Source organism: Cynoglossus semilaevis, chromosome 15 (genome assembly GCF_000523025.1).
Source record: "Cynoglossus semilaevis isolate Cse_v1.0 chromosome 15, Cse_v1.0, whole genome shotgun sequence".
NCBI lineage: Eukaryota > Metazoa > Chordata > Actinopteri > Pleuronectiformes > Cynoglossidae > Cynoglossus > Cynoglossus semilaevis.
Window position 1 is genome coordinate 10484334 of NC_024321.1, and position 16382 is coordinate 10500715.

Here is a 16382-nt window from a genome sequence, read left to right on the forward strand (position 1 = left end):
AACAAATCTCCGGAAAATAAGGTTTCTCAAAAATGACATAATAATATAGTAAGGCATGTTTTGGGTGTGAGAAAATCCATAAAAATAAAAAGTTCCCGAAGTGCCATAAAATGCAAGACTATGTCCTAATACATGCTGCCAAGTGAATATTTTGTGTTTAAAACTCCAAAAAGTATTTTATATGAATATTCCAAAAATCACCCAAAACCATGCCTTACTATAGCCTTACTATCATGAAAAGAAAAAAGAAAAAGTCCCAGAAATGCCTTTAAATACAAGTTTATACCCCAAAACATGCTGCCAAGTGAATCAGTTCTGCTAAAAACTCAAAAAAATATTTTATCTGAATATTTCAAACATCACCAAAAACATGCCTTACAGCATGTTATGGGGCATACACTTGCATTTAAAGGCATTTCTGGTACTTTTTTTTTTGCATTTTTTCATGATAGTAAGGCTATAGTAAGGCATGGTTTTGGTGATATTTTGAAATATTCAGATAAAATATTTGTTTGTTTGAAATATTTCGGCAATACCTAACCATCCATCTATCCATCCGTTTATATCCGCTTTTCCGTTACCAGGTTGCAGGGGCAGCAGTCTCCACAACCGCCACCCAAATCACATTGCACCGTACTAGCCCCTTGTGAACCTTCCTGCAGGTGAAGTAACAGAGACATTGCCTCCTGGCCAAAGCGCCACATAATTTTTGGTCAGATATTAGAAAATTTTGATGAAAAAATTATTGAAATTGTTGCTTCCAAATTAGTGGTGTTTTGGCCCTGAGGCAACGTCTCTGTCATTGAGAGAATCAAATCCCAGTTAGGGCGGTTGGTACCTTCCAGTGGACTCACCACCCACAGGAAGGTTCAGGAAGGTTGGTACGGTGCAGCGTGATTTGGGTGGCGACCGACTAACAGATAAGCGGATGAAAATGGATGCATGGATGTTTCCAAGTTTTATTTTTTCTGCATGTTTCTCATCAACATATAACAATTTGAAAAGAATTTTAGAAAAAAACTTTTTTTTGTTAAAATATTTGGTACATTTTTCAGCAAAACTTTCATTATTGTCAGATGGTGAAACATTTTGATCAAAATTTTCTTCATTTTAAAAAAAATAAATTCTACATTTTATCTTCTGCATGTTTCTCATCAATTTAAGACATTTTTTGGAATTTTTTTTGGGAAATCTTTTGGGAAATTTTACAGTAAATTCCTGATTCCGTGTGTCATGACATGGTGAAACATTTTGAAAAAAGTTTGAAAAAAAAGTTAGAAAATTTTGGCTAAATGGTAATTTGTTTTGTGACTTTTTGTTATGACACAAAAGGGTTTGTAATGGACTTACACACCTCCATTCTCCTGCAAAATAAATTGGACTGGATCGCTGACTGCAGACATGGAACACCTGGGGGTTAGCAGAATAACGCGAACCCTCTGAAGTGTCTTCTCAGCACGGTCCAAGGACTGGAAGACCCCCGGCATCAGCTTCACGTCTAATTAACATGCACAAACAGTGTAAATAACACATCATCTTGAACACACATTCCCTCAACTTTCACAGCCTATTCCCAGTGTTTCACCATATTTGTTTGTAGAACAAATCCCTGCCTGAAGCTGATTTTTTGCAATTATAAAAATGTCAGCTTTGTCACACACTTAATTGTTTCCCTAATGACTGTGGAAACCGGCAGCCAGGAATAGTAAATATTTGCCTCAGCAAACAATCTCTGCTCTCTCTAAATATTAAAATCTCTCCGAATTTACTGACAACGTTCTATGCGATGGTTTAATTTTTTCTCCTAGTCACCATGTCAGTGTGGGCTCCACGTGTGTTTACTTCAGCTTCACGACATTGCTGTTACCAAATCCTGAATTTCTTGTTCAACATAAACAACCAGCCCCATAATCACACAGTACATCTAACATCTATGGACTTTGTTACCAAAATTGCAGGTTACCTGGAGAAACATTTGGGTATCAGAAGACAGTAACTAAGACTTAGTACTTTGCAAACAGAAAAATTATTACTGTTTACTAGGGCTGAAGTCTATCAAAGAAACGTGAATCAAATTGTTTGATAACAAAATATGTCAGTGAAAAGGATCTGCTCCTGAACATACATGACCTTGTGGCTTTAGGCGGTATTACATCAGATATTCAATTAGGGTCTAGTGGTAACACTTGCAACTCGTTAAGTCTTTTTTCAGAGAATTGCAGGTTCAAATCCCCAACCATTTTGTTCCAGGTACATCTGAAAGTCTTTACTGCTCCCAGGAATGTGTTGTTGAATTGCCGAGATCAAATTTTTGTTGTGTATTTCTACAATATATAGTAGGGATGCACCGAAAATAAAATTCTTGGCTGAAACTGAAAACCAACAGAAATTATTACACCAATTATTAGTACCACAGCATTTATGACTATGATTGTGTACTAAACCTCAATAAAATCAAGGCACTGCAATTGCATAAATTCAAAATAAATTCATAATAAATTCATAATTGTCAAAATAAATGTCAAATGTCTAAAGAGAAATAAAATCAACTGATAGTCAAATCTGTCAACTCTGTCAGGATCTAACAAAACATATCAGACAATAAGGGTGCCTGCCCTTCATCTGGCACACTGCACTAAGAGCTTCTCTATCTCCAAGCGTGTTTTCCACGTCCATCGCAGCCTGGATCATTTTTCGTGCTCGCTGCTTTATTCCCACATCCAAGTAATGATCTTTATAACGCAGATCAAATACAGTTGTGATGAGTTCAGGGGAAACAAATAGATTTCAGTGAAACGTGATTTTTGCTTGTGTCATGATAGCTTCCTGTTTCTGCCGTGCTGTTTCGATGATATAAGTCTTCAATGATAAATTTTCCTATCGGAGGATCACAACAGTTTTCTTGTACATCAGTGTGTTACCTACTTTTGCAGCCCATGGTTGTGACGACTTGCTGTATTTCCTGCCTCCGAGCCTCCGTACCGCTGACACAAACATAAACAGTGCTCTGGTTGTTGCTGTTCTGTTGGGTTGTGTGTTTCCAAGCAACTAGCGATGCAGTGTGGGCCACAGTCAGGCCTGAGAAGTGGCCCACCATGAGAACATCTCCCCGCGCTGGTAACACGGAGCACACCAGGTTGGGCCCCAGGCTGCAGAACTTATCCTGCAAGCACAAGGAATAAAATTGTTGGTTAAGAAGTGATATCAACATTCACACTTCCAGTAACACTCTGTGGCCTCAGATACAAATTACAACAAGCAAAGGGTAGACGTAAGAAGGAAAGGAAGCGATGCATATATATATATTTATATATATATATATATATAAGCAAATACAGTGGAGGATGGAATAAACCAGAGGGAGGCTGGGACTGCTGTTCCAGAGCAGGCACCAAGGGGAAGCAGGAAGGAGATGGAGCAACAGAGAAATGTGGAAAAAGATTGAAAGTGCAGTCCCAGTACAACAGGGATGTCCTTCAATCAGCAGTGTCCCCTCTGGAAATCATGCTGTTCATGCCCTGATGAAACTTTGGGGCCTGGTTGAATATAGCATCCAGTTCACAGCATTCAGGAAAAACAAACGGGGCAGAGTGAAGGGAGGAGCAGTGACATTTGAAAAGAGCAGAAGAGAAATAGTGTGATGCAGCCTCATAAAATGTAAGAGGGAAGACATGGAAAAAAGGGGACGTGATTAATTAGGCAGAAGGGGTGAATATTTAATTGAATTTGGCTTCAAAATGTGATTTAATTGTGTTTTGTTGCTATGTGCTACTGGTGATTTGTACGGCAGTTTGACATTAATGGCATAGAAATTGAATGATTAAACATGCTCCCCAGACTTGAGAATTCTTTACGGTTCAAAGTGAAGCCTGGGCAGATGAGAGGAGGTGGTGTGAAATATCTGCATCTTAGCAAACTAATCTGAGTGAGCGTGAACAACCGCAGTCTTATAATCAATTTGAGCGAGTCCGCCGTCGGAGTGAAATGATAAACATCAGAGAAGATGGATTGAGCCAAAACAATTTCACACGGTCATATTTAAGTCCACAGAGAGGAAGATGTCAGGCATGTCAGGACTCCATCCACTCGGTGCAGCTTTTACCTGGATGGTGAGTTTGTGGTCAGTGAGCAGATTGGTGGAATTCAGACGAGGTTTTAGTCCAGCCGGAAACACCAGTAGATCCCCACAGTGTGGATCTCGACAGAAGCTCTGGCCTTCCAGGTGTGCGGCTGATTTAACCTGGGAGAAGCCTGAACTCTTCAGAACAGCCTGGACCTCATCGAGGCTAAAGGAACGGAGAGGAGAGATCAGGTGAGTGAAGGAAACAAGAGGAGACTCATCATTGATAATCATAGTATGGCTGTGTGTTCTCAGTTATGATAGTCCAGTAAGTACATTATGATCTGCACACCCACACACACACACATATACACACACATATATACACACGTAAACCCAAAAGGTGCCCTTTGCTGTACAGTCTCAGTGCCTGCTGAGGGTTGTTGCTGATTGAATCTGTCGTCAGCAGCAGGATTTACAACTATATGATTCTGCCTGTGCCAGAAAACACACACATACGCATCAACACACACACACACACACACACACACACGTATAAACAGTAAAGTGGTTTAATTGAATGTCAGCTGGACACCTGCCTCATAAAACATTGGGGAGGAACCCCTGCATCCTGTTCAGTCTGTATGCACAGGTGCAGGTGTGGGCACGTGTGGGCTTTCACATAATTCATACGTAGTTTAGACCTGCGTGTTCAACGCATGCATCATGTAAGGTTTAAGAAGAGCAGTTTTGACAATTGTGTCAACATGTGTCTGTGATTCCAGTGAAACCAGTTTGGCTCATAAAGCAGATTCAAATATTTGACACAGCGATCAAAGCTGTTTTTTTTTTTTTCCCATTCACTATATTTTGTAACAACGTTTCCACAGTAAGTACATGCTCCCCTGACCTGCTCTTCATTGTGTTGACCCAAGCGTAGTGTGGAAGACAGTTTGATCTTCCCTGCTTGATCCTCACACTGCGTGGAAGGATACAGTGAATGGACAGGACATTGTGTTTGATTCTGCAGCGGGCCAGAGAGGCAGCCAGTTTGGTTGAACACCTACACACAAAAATCCCAATGATGATGAATATTTTAGTTTTTTTATTAATTTGCATCTTTTTCATTTTCTGTATTGCTTCCTACCCCGTGAGGTAGTTCTCAATGCTTCTGGCTTCTGCTATGATCTCCTCCGTTTGCCCCTGGTGGTGTCTTCGTGGCATGAACTTCCTGTCCTGGAGGTCATACAGCACGACAGCAGCAAGGCTCATCTCATCATCAGGCTAAAAGCAGAAATTGATTTTTTTATGCATTAGGCCCAGTGCCTTAAACATAGTGGATGTAAAGTGGATCTAAAGTTCTGCATCTAGAGTTTGGACTAAATTGCTAATTTGCAACTGCAGTCTCTGGCTGGGCCTCAATAGAGAAAACAAACAGTATAAACAACAACTTAAGCAAATACAGGCTCTAAAATAATCAACTAAACCTAACTGTATTAAATAAGAACAAGAAAATAAAGGCAGGGAGCAACCAGGAGTCATATCTATGTAAATGTGGATTCATTTCACAATTAGGAGATTAAGAGTTGTATTTTGTCTAATAAATGAGGAGTACAACTTTTAATTGGTATGTCCTTCCTGACACAATGGGACCAGTTGAGGATTGGGGCCTTGTTGGACCTGTGGCACTCCAGTCACTTATAATAGTAATAATGCTTTACTGATAATACATGACAACAATAAGAGTAATGGCAACAAATTATCCAACCCAGAAATGGTAATATATTTAACACAGCAACATATTCTAAGGTCCAGTGCAGCTATGACCTCTGCTGTAATTTAACAAAATCTCTTCCCTTTCTACCCCACCTCTCTCCCCATCCCTCGGGGTAAAAGGGTACCAGCTGAGTCAGTGGCAGATGGTGTGCCACAGCAGCAACAGATTGTGACATCGTCCAGTCTGGACCAATGGAGCGAGGAGCAGGAGCACAGAGGTTCTCCATTAATGTGGAGGAATTAGCCTGCGTTCATTATTGACTCCGGAGGCCTTTAATCATTCCATTTTTGGAAAAAATCACTTTGTAGAAAAGATTGCAGCAGTTTGCTGTTTCCTCTCACATCTCACACTTTAACTGAAACTCAATTTCCACTTGGCCTTTGTTCAAGGTTAAATCACAGGGTGGGGAAAAATTCCCAACAGTTACATTTGCCTGGCAACAGCAGCCTGTTGTGGGACATAGTGTTAGCATCAACGTCTCAGCTCTGTTGTTGATTCCGGGTCTCTGTTTGGAATCTAGGAAATGAACTTGGACCCACTTATCATTATAAAATGACCATAAGGAGCCCAGATTGGACCAGTGAAGTACCAGAAGAACTGGCATTAATCTGTAAGTTTGTTAGTTACTACAAGATCTTGAGAGCTATACTTTACCCATAAGTCAGTTTTTACTTGTAAAGTATACAGTACACAAGAACGGCACGTGTTCATGCATTGGCAAAGCAATATCAACCAAAATATATCAAATATATATCCACAGACTTAGGCTAAATGATCCAATATACAGTATATACGGGTTGAAGTTTTGTTGTTCAACAAATCAGAATGATGAAAAGAAAAAAGGTATAAAGAAGAGATAGAAGCGTCACAAAATGGAAATAGGTTCTGAAGACTATATATGTATACTATATATGCTATCTGAATATATATTTTGGCAATATGAGGAAATATAAACTCCATTCAGATATTTTATATTATAGAGAGAGAGATTGTTAGCAGCAGTTTCAATTCTGTGAAACACAGTATCCCCAAAAAATCTAACTCATTTTTTTTATCTTCTTCTGTTGTGAACAAACATGCCGTTGGCTGCCTCTCTCTGCATAGTTCCCTCCCTGTCTCCCCCACGACTTGCCCACTGCTGTACTTGCTGTTGTCAGGCGGACTACTCCCTCCTCACCTTCCCCTTTCTCCTCTCTCCATCAAGGTTGAACTTTATAGGAGGCTGCACTGTAAAATAAGGTGAGCGTGAGTTCTAAAGACCGTCTCTTTGTATCCGAGCTTTATTGTCTCACTGGAGGGATGCAGAGTAACGACCTGCCACTAACACACACACAGACCCATTCATTCCACCCACGGGTTCATATTTCATGAGGATCCAGTGTGGCAGTGTACAGTTTGTACGTACGAAACACTCAGCCGTGTGGTTTAATGTTCCTATATACATTCACCGGCCGCTTCTTTAGGTGCACCTGTTTAACTGCTAGTTAATGCAAATATCTCATCAGCCAATCATGGGACGGCAAGTCGACGGATGTAGGAATATAAACAAGGTGCTGCTGATTAAATAATGCATGGACATATAGGAGAAAGGTGAATTAGGTGACTTTTGATGTGGTTCGGATCTTAGCGCCGACATTATGCTGGGAATATTTCAGAACCTGCTGATCTGACGAGATGTTTCTTCACACAACTGTCTCCAAGGTTTAAAAAGAAAAATTTGAGAACGCTGGAATATCTTTGAGTCAGTGAGGCAGTGTTTTTGTTTCATCCCAATCACTGAAGTACACATCAACTGTCTACACTCTGTACTCTGTAGAGTTTCTGTGTATACATTCAACGCCTCACGATTTCATCACGTCCCCTCTGCCAGCTGCATGCACACTGGCCAGCTCTGCACTGTGCATGTTTTATCACCATCACAGACTGCAGAGAGGAGGCAGAAACATCACTTCTCCTCCACCACCTCCTACATTTTCCGCTGCATTTTTTTTTTATGAGAAGTTTTAAAAGTAGGGCGGGTGCATGCCAGTGTGCTCCAGAGGATACGGCTCTTCCTTTTAACATCCTCCCTTATCTAACACTGACAGTCCACTGCTGTACTGGGACACCTCTTATGACAATTACACTAAAGCATATCATCAATATCAGTGACAACATTCATTCAATTCAGAGACTGGTTGTAGAAAACCACACCTACAACACCTAAGACACATCTGTGCACGTTCTGCTGAAAAGAGTCATCACCACTGATCAAAGTGGAGAACGTAAAAGAAGCCACAGTGTTCTGTGTGTTCGGACTATGTTTGTGCATACCAAAGCTTAGGTATTTCAGAGAACTCACCGGTAAAACATAAATTTAAGAAAATATTTGTTAGAATTATCCATACACTCTTTTGACTGAAAAACACTGCAGTTTCTGGGGGTTTAGTCTGCAACAAGGTTAGGGTTAGAGATTACACAAGAATCCCTAACAAAATGCAGTGAAGCTTTACCTCCTAATGTTGTTGTGGGGACAGTGTTCTTTGGATTTCAGCCTCTCCCTTACTTTTCTAAACAATGTCAAGATCACCACCATCAAAGAATTCCATTCAATCAGAAGAAATTATTTGATTCCAGCAGTCTCTTTTTTTTTGAAGGTTGTCGTGGCAGCCTTCGCTCTCGCCGTCCTTGCATCACGCCAGCCTTTCCCCCCTAATCATCCTCACTACCTCCACCTGCCTCCTGTGTTTACTCTGCTGACAGTCTCTCTGAATGGACAAAGTCTTCTTTTGACACTTGAACATTTTTATAACTTTGTTTGTCCTTCCGGTCCGTTCTAAGTTCTTTTGTTTGACACGAAACCTTCAAAACCGACACCTCGGGTTCTAAACAAAACCCTAACTTAGAACATTTAAAAAAACAACCAAAACTTTTGGACACGTTTGTGAAACATATACAGAATCTACAAAATGATAAAGAATAAACTCCTCCATTATAAACTAATAACACACATCGTGACTTACATCAAACCTTTCTCTTGCGTAAAATGACATTGATTTTATATAAATTTCAAAAGCCGAAAATAACTCTTGTCACACGCCGCTCTGTCACACAGGGTTGTCGTACAGAGTTGGATTAAACTGCAGCTGTATTAAAGTTAACTCACTTACTATTGACGGCGGGAGGTGAAGGCAGCTGTCAATCATGATGTCCTCCAGCAGATCTTGGTCTGTGCAACAAATGAGATCAGGTAGAGGAAATAAAATGTTAGAGGAAATCCAATAACTGACTGTTGTGCTGAGTTATAATGATGTGAGCTACTTTATATCAGTGTCCAATTATCCGCAGAAAGCAATACCGGCGTTTTGATTTAGAGCAGCAGATAGAAGCACACATTATTAACCATCACCCATTCACTGCTAATGTACGTGCTCATCTAATGATGAGAGATTAGGGAAATGGATTGGACCGAAGAGATTCTTCCACCGGCAGCAGAAATGATCATAACTTAATTTGAAACCATAATTTAAATAGACTGTGGCTTTTTTCACATTTTTCTCTCCTATGTGGCGCTAAAACACTTGGACTTAATCTTTAAAAAATGTTTAATTAAATGTATCCAAGTCTTTGAAATTTAAATATTTTAAATAAAAGACATGAATATTTCCCTATTGTCCACACTTTATTCAACACGTTGACATGACGGACACGTCGTATTGTAACCTTTTACACAGCGATGACAAGTAGGAAGATTGAAACTGCAGCTCCCAGCAGCACTTTGGCCACAGTTTAAAAATGTGCAGAGCAGCTAACAGTAGTTTAAAATGATTATTTCTGTGATTTCAGTGAAGTACTGTGAATAATGTCAGTGGTGTCGTACCTGCAGCTGTTCTCTCCCCGGCCCTTCTAAACCCTGACCTTTTATGTATGTTACTTTATGGCAACATAATGTGCGGCATAATGCATATTTGAATACTGTTGACATTTAGTGATACCCTTGCATGCATATGCCATACATTCTGCAACACTGACATTTGTGTGTTTCTCCCACAGACAGTATATATAACAAACGGAGGCAGCCATTGGTGACGACTCAGAGCTTGACTGGAAATGCTAAGCTTGCTTTAAAAAGTAAAAATGGGAGCCTGAAACTCAAAGCTATTTCATGTGCTCTTATTAACTGCTCTTATTAACTGCAAATAATACAAAAATCTTCCTCTCACTTTTATGAATTCCATAAATGTTATTATGCAGTGACTAAATCAAAGACATTGAAGATTGTTTTTTTTTTCCATGTCCACAACAGGTCACACGTCTTGGTACCAACAAATCAAGTCTCAAGCCTACGAGGGGCAATACCAAGTCGAGTGTCAAGTCTTTCATCCCAAGTCGAAGTCAGATCTCTTTGTCTGAGTCTTTGGACTCAAGTCGAAATCAAGTCTCATGTTTTTAAGGGGCAATACCAAGTCGAGTCTCAAGTCTATTGTCCAGAATAAATGTCAAGTCTATGTATTTAAGTCAAAATTAAGTCTCAAGTCGAGGTTTTAAGGCTTAAAGTGTAAACAAGTCTGAAGTCAAGTCTCAAGTCTGTGCATCCTTGGTTAGAGTCTAGTCCACGTCTCAGACTCATGTCCCAATCTCTGCTTTGAGCTCTGGAACTCCACCCATAAAATGTTTAAACTGTACAGCAAACAAAGCAGCTTATACTGTGAAATTGCATCTTATCTTAAAGTAATCCCTCTCTGAAATACAAAACAATTCCTCACTATCTTTACTTTAACCTATGAACAGTACAATCTCAGTTTCGTTATAAATGACATGAAGAGATTGTAGTTCCCTCCGAGTCCCACGGCTCAGATTAAATTAGATGCCAAACTTATTACCGTACTGCAGTTCAGTGTTTGCTCATTAAGTACTTCAGATGAAAAGACAGGGTGACATAGGAACACATATCTAAATATAACTGTGGAATATTAAATACAGCAGCAAAGATCTGAGATTGTTAAGTTTCCACTGTGTTGTGTTTTTATAGACCTCCTGGTCTTTTTCTCCCTCCTGCTGGACACACATCTCGCCAGCTATAAATCCGGGACATAGACCGTCCACTGAGACGCCATGGAAACCACAGCCACTGCTGTTTGTTACCTTAAAGCAACATTGCAAATCAGACCAAATGCTGGCAAATAAACATGGGTTATAATTCAGAACAAACACATACCTGGCACCACCTCTCAGTGGACACAGAACTTTTTTATGCTTTCTTAAATGTTGTGTAACCGGTGCTCAAGCCAATGGTTTTTTTTAAACTCATTTAAATTAATTTAACTACATGTAGAGTTTATACAGGTCTTTTAGAAAAATATTGATAATAATGATAATGATATTCCAGCATTTTTAAAAGGAATCTATTCGTTCTTTATTCCTTTCTCTGAGTCACGGCGGGGCACAACTTGAACAGTTCACGTACATCGTTTTTACACGAACATTCACACCTCTGGTCAATTTAGAGTGAAGAGTTAATCTCCTGCATCTTTACGATTGATGGAGGAAACGTGAGTACCATTAGCTAGGACCAGGGCTTGAACCAGTAATTGCCCTGCCCTTGGGCAAGAGCACTAACTATTACTAACTTTAGAGAAAACTCAATTTTTAAAAGAGAGTTTTTTTACCTGGAACACACAAGCAGCCGTGAACACACAGTGAACACAGTGAACACTGAACACAGTGTCTACACGGTGCTGCTTATCTTAAATGCGGAAACAAAAGCCATATCATCAGCACTACCCTAATTTATGGCCAATGTAGGTCAATAAGTTTTCCAATAGTGGCCATTAGTGCAGAGGGTCCTAAAGATAAGCCTGGGCCAGATAACCACTCATTGCACACAGTGTAGTGCAGACCCCAGTGGGGACTTTGATGGTTGGGTCTGTAGAGGTCAGAGTTTTCCAAATACTATAAATCACACACAGCAGCTGGAGTAAAACATAGAAAAAAGCCAGCGATTAATCATGTTCAGTGGACGTCTTCATACAACACACACAGTGGTGGACTCTACCTGTGGGCGTAGACACACTGTCTCCTATTTTTTTAAGCTACTGATTCAAGACCTGGATGCAAAAATGGCTTTAAATCAATCTAAGGAGAAATGAATTCAGAACCAGCAGGAGGCAGCAGTTATCTCAGGACTCCTGATGGAGCTGTGTGTGTTTTCTGGCCTCCATCCAGGTGTTACACAACCTGCAGTGATTGATGGTGGCTGAGACAACAAATCCTTGGTGAAGCAGCCAAACCAGAATTCAGCCTTTTTTTTCTCATCTGCCAGGTCTTTGTCTCGGTGTTCTACCTCACTGTGGCACGGCGAGCATTAATCAGGCAGAGAATCGGCAAAACAAGGTTAGTGCCATGAGATACACTGAGAAATTTGGATAAAATAGAAAATAAATCTTGCAAAAATAGCCCCGCGTAACTTCCAATCTGCTGAGCGGCTTCAATTATGGTCAAGGGTTTTTTTTCCAACTCCTAAATAATTAGCCAAAAAAATCTGTCACACATCAAAACTACAGCAGCACAGTGATCTGACAAGGATGCCTGGCTGTGCACTTGGACAGTACAGACAATGAAGCAGAAACACAGAATACTCAGAGGAGATCAAGTAGGACTGAAGGAGGAGGAATAGGATTGAGAGGAGGAAGAGTTTCATGGTCAGAAGACAAGGTCAACTTGTTTCTTGCACTAAAATTTCCATCTTGAAATGACAACATTTCTATGGCTGACAGTGACCACAAATAGTAAAGAGAGGAGACGTATGCAGAGAGGAAGTTACCATTTAGTCAGGTGTCATTTTTTTATAAATTTTCTATCATGGACCAATATCCTGTTTTGAATAAACTGCAAAATGCATGATACTGTAAGGTCTGAGAATTTCCTCAGTAGACAATAACTGTAATGATTGAGAGATTTCAGCCACTTGTTAGTCTGGTTGTAGTATTAACTTTTAAACATTATAGTCCCTCAGAAAAGTGTTGAAAAAACCACTTCACCATCCTCTAATCCACTTTGCACATTTATATTTCCTTGACTTGTTAAATGCCGTGGCACCACACACGTGTCCCTGGTGAAAGTGATCTATTTATCCTATTGTTAGCAGCAAATGAAAAAAAAAATCTTAATCTCAACAGTGTGTTGATCAAATCCCCATCCTATCTTTTCCTAATATATATAGTCTGATTGTATTTTGAAATGTTGCAGGGAACAATAGAACACATGCTGCTGTGAGAGAAAAACATTATGTTGACAAAGTTATTTATTTAGCTGTAAAATGATAAAGGTGCAGTGATACTGGGTTTACCTCTTCAGCAGACGGTGCCATGTCTTTATCAAAAGTAAAATAAAATACAGAATGTTTTTATGTAGTTGAAAGCTAACCACTGATGATATATTTTCTCCTCCTGCTTTACCTTATCTTTCCTCCCAAGTCTACAGAGTAATTATTTCCACTCTTGTCAGATACAGAAGCTGAGGGTGTGGAGGAAAAACAAGCCAAAATATTCTTTATGAAATGAAACAACATGCTTTGTTGTCAAATATTTCCAAAACTGTAACAAAAACCTTTGACCATGATCATAAAACACCACAATCCTGTAATAATCCATTGTAATCTCATTACTCCAGCAGATACACAATGCTCTATGACCTGCATCTGTATAACCAGTGAAGGTTATGTCTGTATGAAGTGTAGGCGGGCTGCTTGGTGAGAAGTGATGACGAGGTTGGACTAAATCATTCACAGTGTGCAGGATGTTCTCGCTTCCTGACCTCTCCATCCACTAAGAATGCATTAAATCGATTCTGGTCAGTTCCCTGTACTGACAGTGAGCTCACCTCTCCTCCACTATCACCACAGTGATTACACACCTCTGTGACTTCACGCACCCCGACCTCACTCCAGCCTCCGCTGAGATGATTACGAGCCAAACTGATTTGTAGCATCGTCCATAATTTTCCAAGTTATCTCTCCGTTCTAACACAAATCGTTTATGTTCAGTTCTATCTGTCAGTTATCTTCTGCAACACTTGTTGTCACCGTATAATTTATGGAGAATGCAAAATCTTTCCTTAAACTATAAACTATTTCACTATTTTCTAGTATGTAATGAAAAACACAAAATGTTTAAAGATGTTGGAGGGTCAGGGTCCACTAATAGCTTAGCTTCCACCACATTAATTTCAAATAGATTCAGGGATTAAATGAGAAAATTATTATATTGAAAGTTTTTGTTTGTTTGTTTTCGTTTTTGATTATATTGAAAGTTTAAGTTTTTGTTTGTTTGTTTTCGTTTTTTTGTCACATTTTTCACCTCCCTGAAAACTCAACCCTCATACTGCTAATCAAAAAACTGCTAAGTAATGCTAAGAATAAGCATTACTTAGAGGTCAAATTGAAACGAATGAGCAGCAAAAATAGGTATATAAAAATATTATAAAGGGCCAAAACATTACATTTTGATGCGGTTAATACCTTCCAGTGGACTCACCACCCGCAGGAAGGTTTGGGGGGTTGGTATTACCACACACAACACAGACAAACTCCAGGCACAGGTGTGTGAGGTGACACCAGCCTCCCATGTGACTCACACAACCCCATAGAAGGAGGTGCAATCCCTACATGAAGTTGGGCGACTGCTAGCCTCAAACACTAAAGAAAAAGAGTTGTAAACCTTTTTAGTCCTTCATTTTACAACAGTACTTCATCTCTGGACCAGGGTGATATAAAACAGTAACTGAAAACACTTGTGTGGAAGGTTATGTGTTCAAACCCAGGATTAACAGCCAATAGGGAGAATGCATTAGAGCAGGCATGCCCAAACTGTTCCTCAAAGGGCCGTGTGGCTGCAGGTTTTTGTTCCAACCAACCAAGAGCACATAGTTTGACCAATCAGCTGTCTGAAGACTGAGACCAGTTGATTAAATCTGTTAACTCAGGTGTGCTACTGCTTGGTTGGAACAAAAACCTGCAGCCACACGGCCCTTTGTGGAACAGTTTGGGCACCCCTGCATTAGAGTAATAATTGAATTAAACTGAATAAATGAAAACAACCTCAGGTCAGCAGTCACTTACATTTTAATGTATTGAAGGCAAGTTCGTAAGCGGCGCGTCTCATCTCCTCATCTTTGACCTCAGGCAGTGGAAGTCCTCTCTGTTTGCCGTAATTCACCAAACGATGGGCAGCTGGTTTCTGCAGGTGGTTGTTCTGAAAGATGGCTGCTGCTAAAAGATACACTCTGTCTGGAAAGCCCTGTGGAATCTCATCAGTGGTTTGGAGCTCCAGAGGAGCAGCAGGAGCACGATGGTGTGTTGACTCCTTCAAAGGATCCAGGGCTTCACTCTCTGCAATCTGGGATACAGGAGTTGTGGCCCTGCATGTGGAAGGTTGTTTGGTACGAACTTGGATGTTTTTTTTCTTCACCATGTTCTCAAGGATGGGTTTTCCCTTTGACACCTAAAAAATACATTTTAATGTCAATGTTTTTTTTTTGTTTGTTTGTTTGTTTGTTTGTTTTTTGGCAGAATAAATAATTCAGCTTCACTCTGCTAGTTTTTAGTCATATTCCAACATTTAACTTCAGTGGGATAATAACAATGACATCACTGCAGAATACAGCTAACCCAAATAGTGACTATTTTTGTCATGGAAATAACAAGGGTCTAGGACAAAATACAAATTAAAACACATACATTTGCCCTTTATATTCTCATTGGTTTCTTAAAGATTTGACAATTTAATTTATGTTTTGTGAAATAGACAAACTCGGCTAAGAATAGACCACAATTGCCAAAATAATAGAATTTCAGGAGAAAAAATTGCTAAATTGTAATGAAAAACAACTTAGCATGAAAAATCTGACGCCTGAAGAATGTGTCTATTTACTGTCTCTCGGGTTAGCTTAACACGTTGTCGTCATTATTTCCCAACATTATTTACTGGTTTAAATAATAACAACTATTTTGACAGACATCTTACCTTGTGAGCCACACTGTTCAGTTGTGTTCACTGTTGCTGCCGTGTAACGCTAACACTTTCCTTCACTCGTGGACTGGACGCTGATAAATTCCCAGACCATAAATCAGGCTCCGTTACACAGAATGGGCGTCTCCACAGAGTGCAGGGAACAGCACTTCTGAGTTCAGTCAATTCACACAGGTTTACTTTGATAACCAAATAATTCGGAGAAGATTTAAATTATAAAAAATATTTGTTAAAACTTTTAAAAGTTGTGTTAAGCTACGGGCGCACTTTGGATCTGCGTGTCTCCATCGCTATGGCAACCCTATTGCGACCTTAAGTTCCTGTTTTTCACGGATGGAGGAATATTCTCGTTAAAGATGGATGTCCTTTCTCAGTCACTGTGGGAAAGATAAAGATTCACAGAGCGTTAGTTGCTTTCGAAAGTCAAACAAAATTAGCCAAGTAAATTATCTTGAAATTTTGCATTTATATAAAAAAAAACCAGTTTTCATTCTGTGTTTTTATTTTTATGTGGAGACAGTATGTTACTGTCTGTGTT

At 39.7% G+C, this 16382-nt stretch overlaps 1 protein-coding gene across 2 annotated transcripts; it reads right to left on the bottom strand.

The window, feature by feature from the left end:
• Positions 1-1029: 1029 nt before the first annotated feature.
• Positions 1030-16329, bottom strand: LOC103390986 (putative methyltransferase NSUN7). Of its 2 annotated transcripts, XM_008327085.3 has the most exons (8): positions 15839-16329; positions 14935-15316; positions 8987-9045; positions 5208-5344; positions 4971-5123; positions 4103-4286; positions 2926-3163; positions 1031-1498 (listed from the first exon to the last, which is right to left on the bottom strand). In XM_008327085.3, exons 2-8 carry the CDS (start codon positions 15284-15286, stop codon positions 1347-1349), a joined length of 1275 nt encoding a protein of 424 aa, XP_008325307.2. In that variant the 5' UTR covers positions 15287-15316; positions 15839-16329; the 3' UTR covers positions 1031-1346. The 2 variants fall into 2 exon arrangements, with proteins under 2 accessions (XP_024918696.1, XP_008325307.2); XM_025062928.1 differs by having other exon boundaries at positions 1030-1498; positions 14935-16329.
• Between the last annotated feature and the right edge of the window lie 53 nt (positions 16330-16382).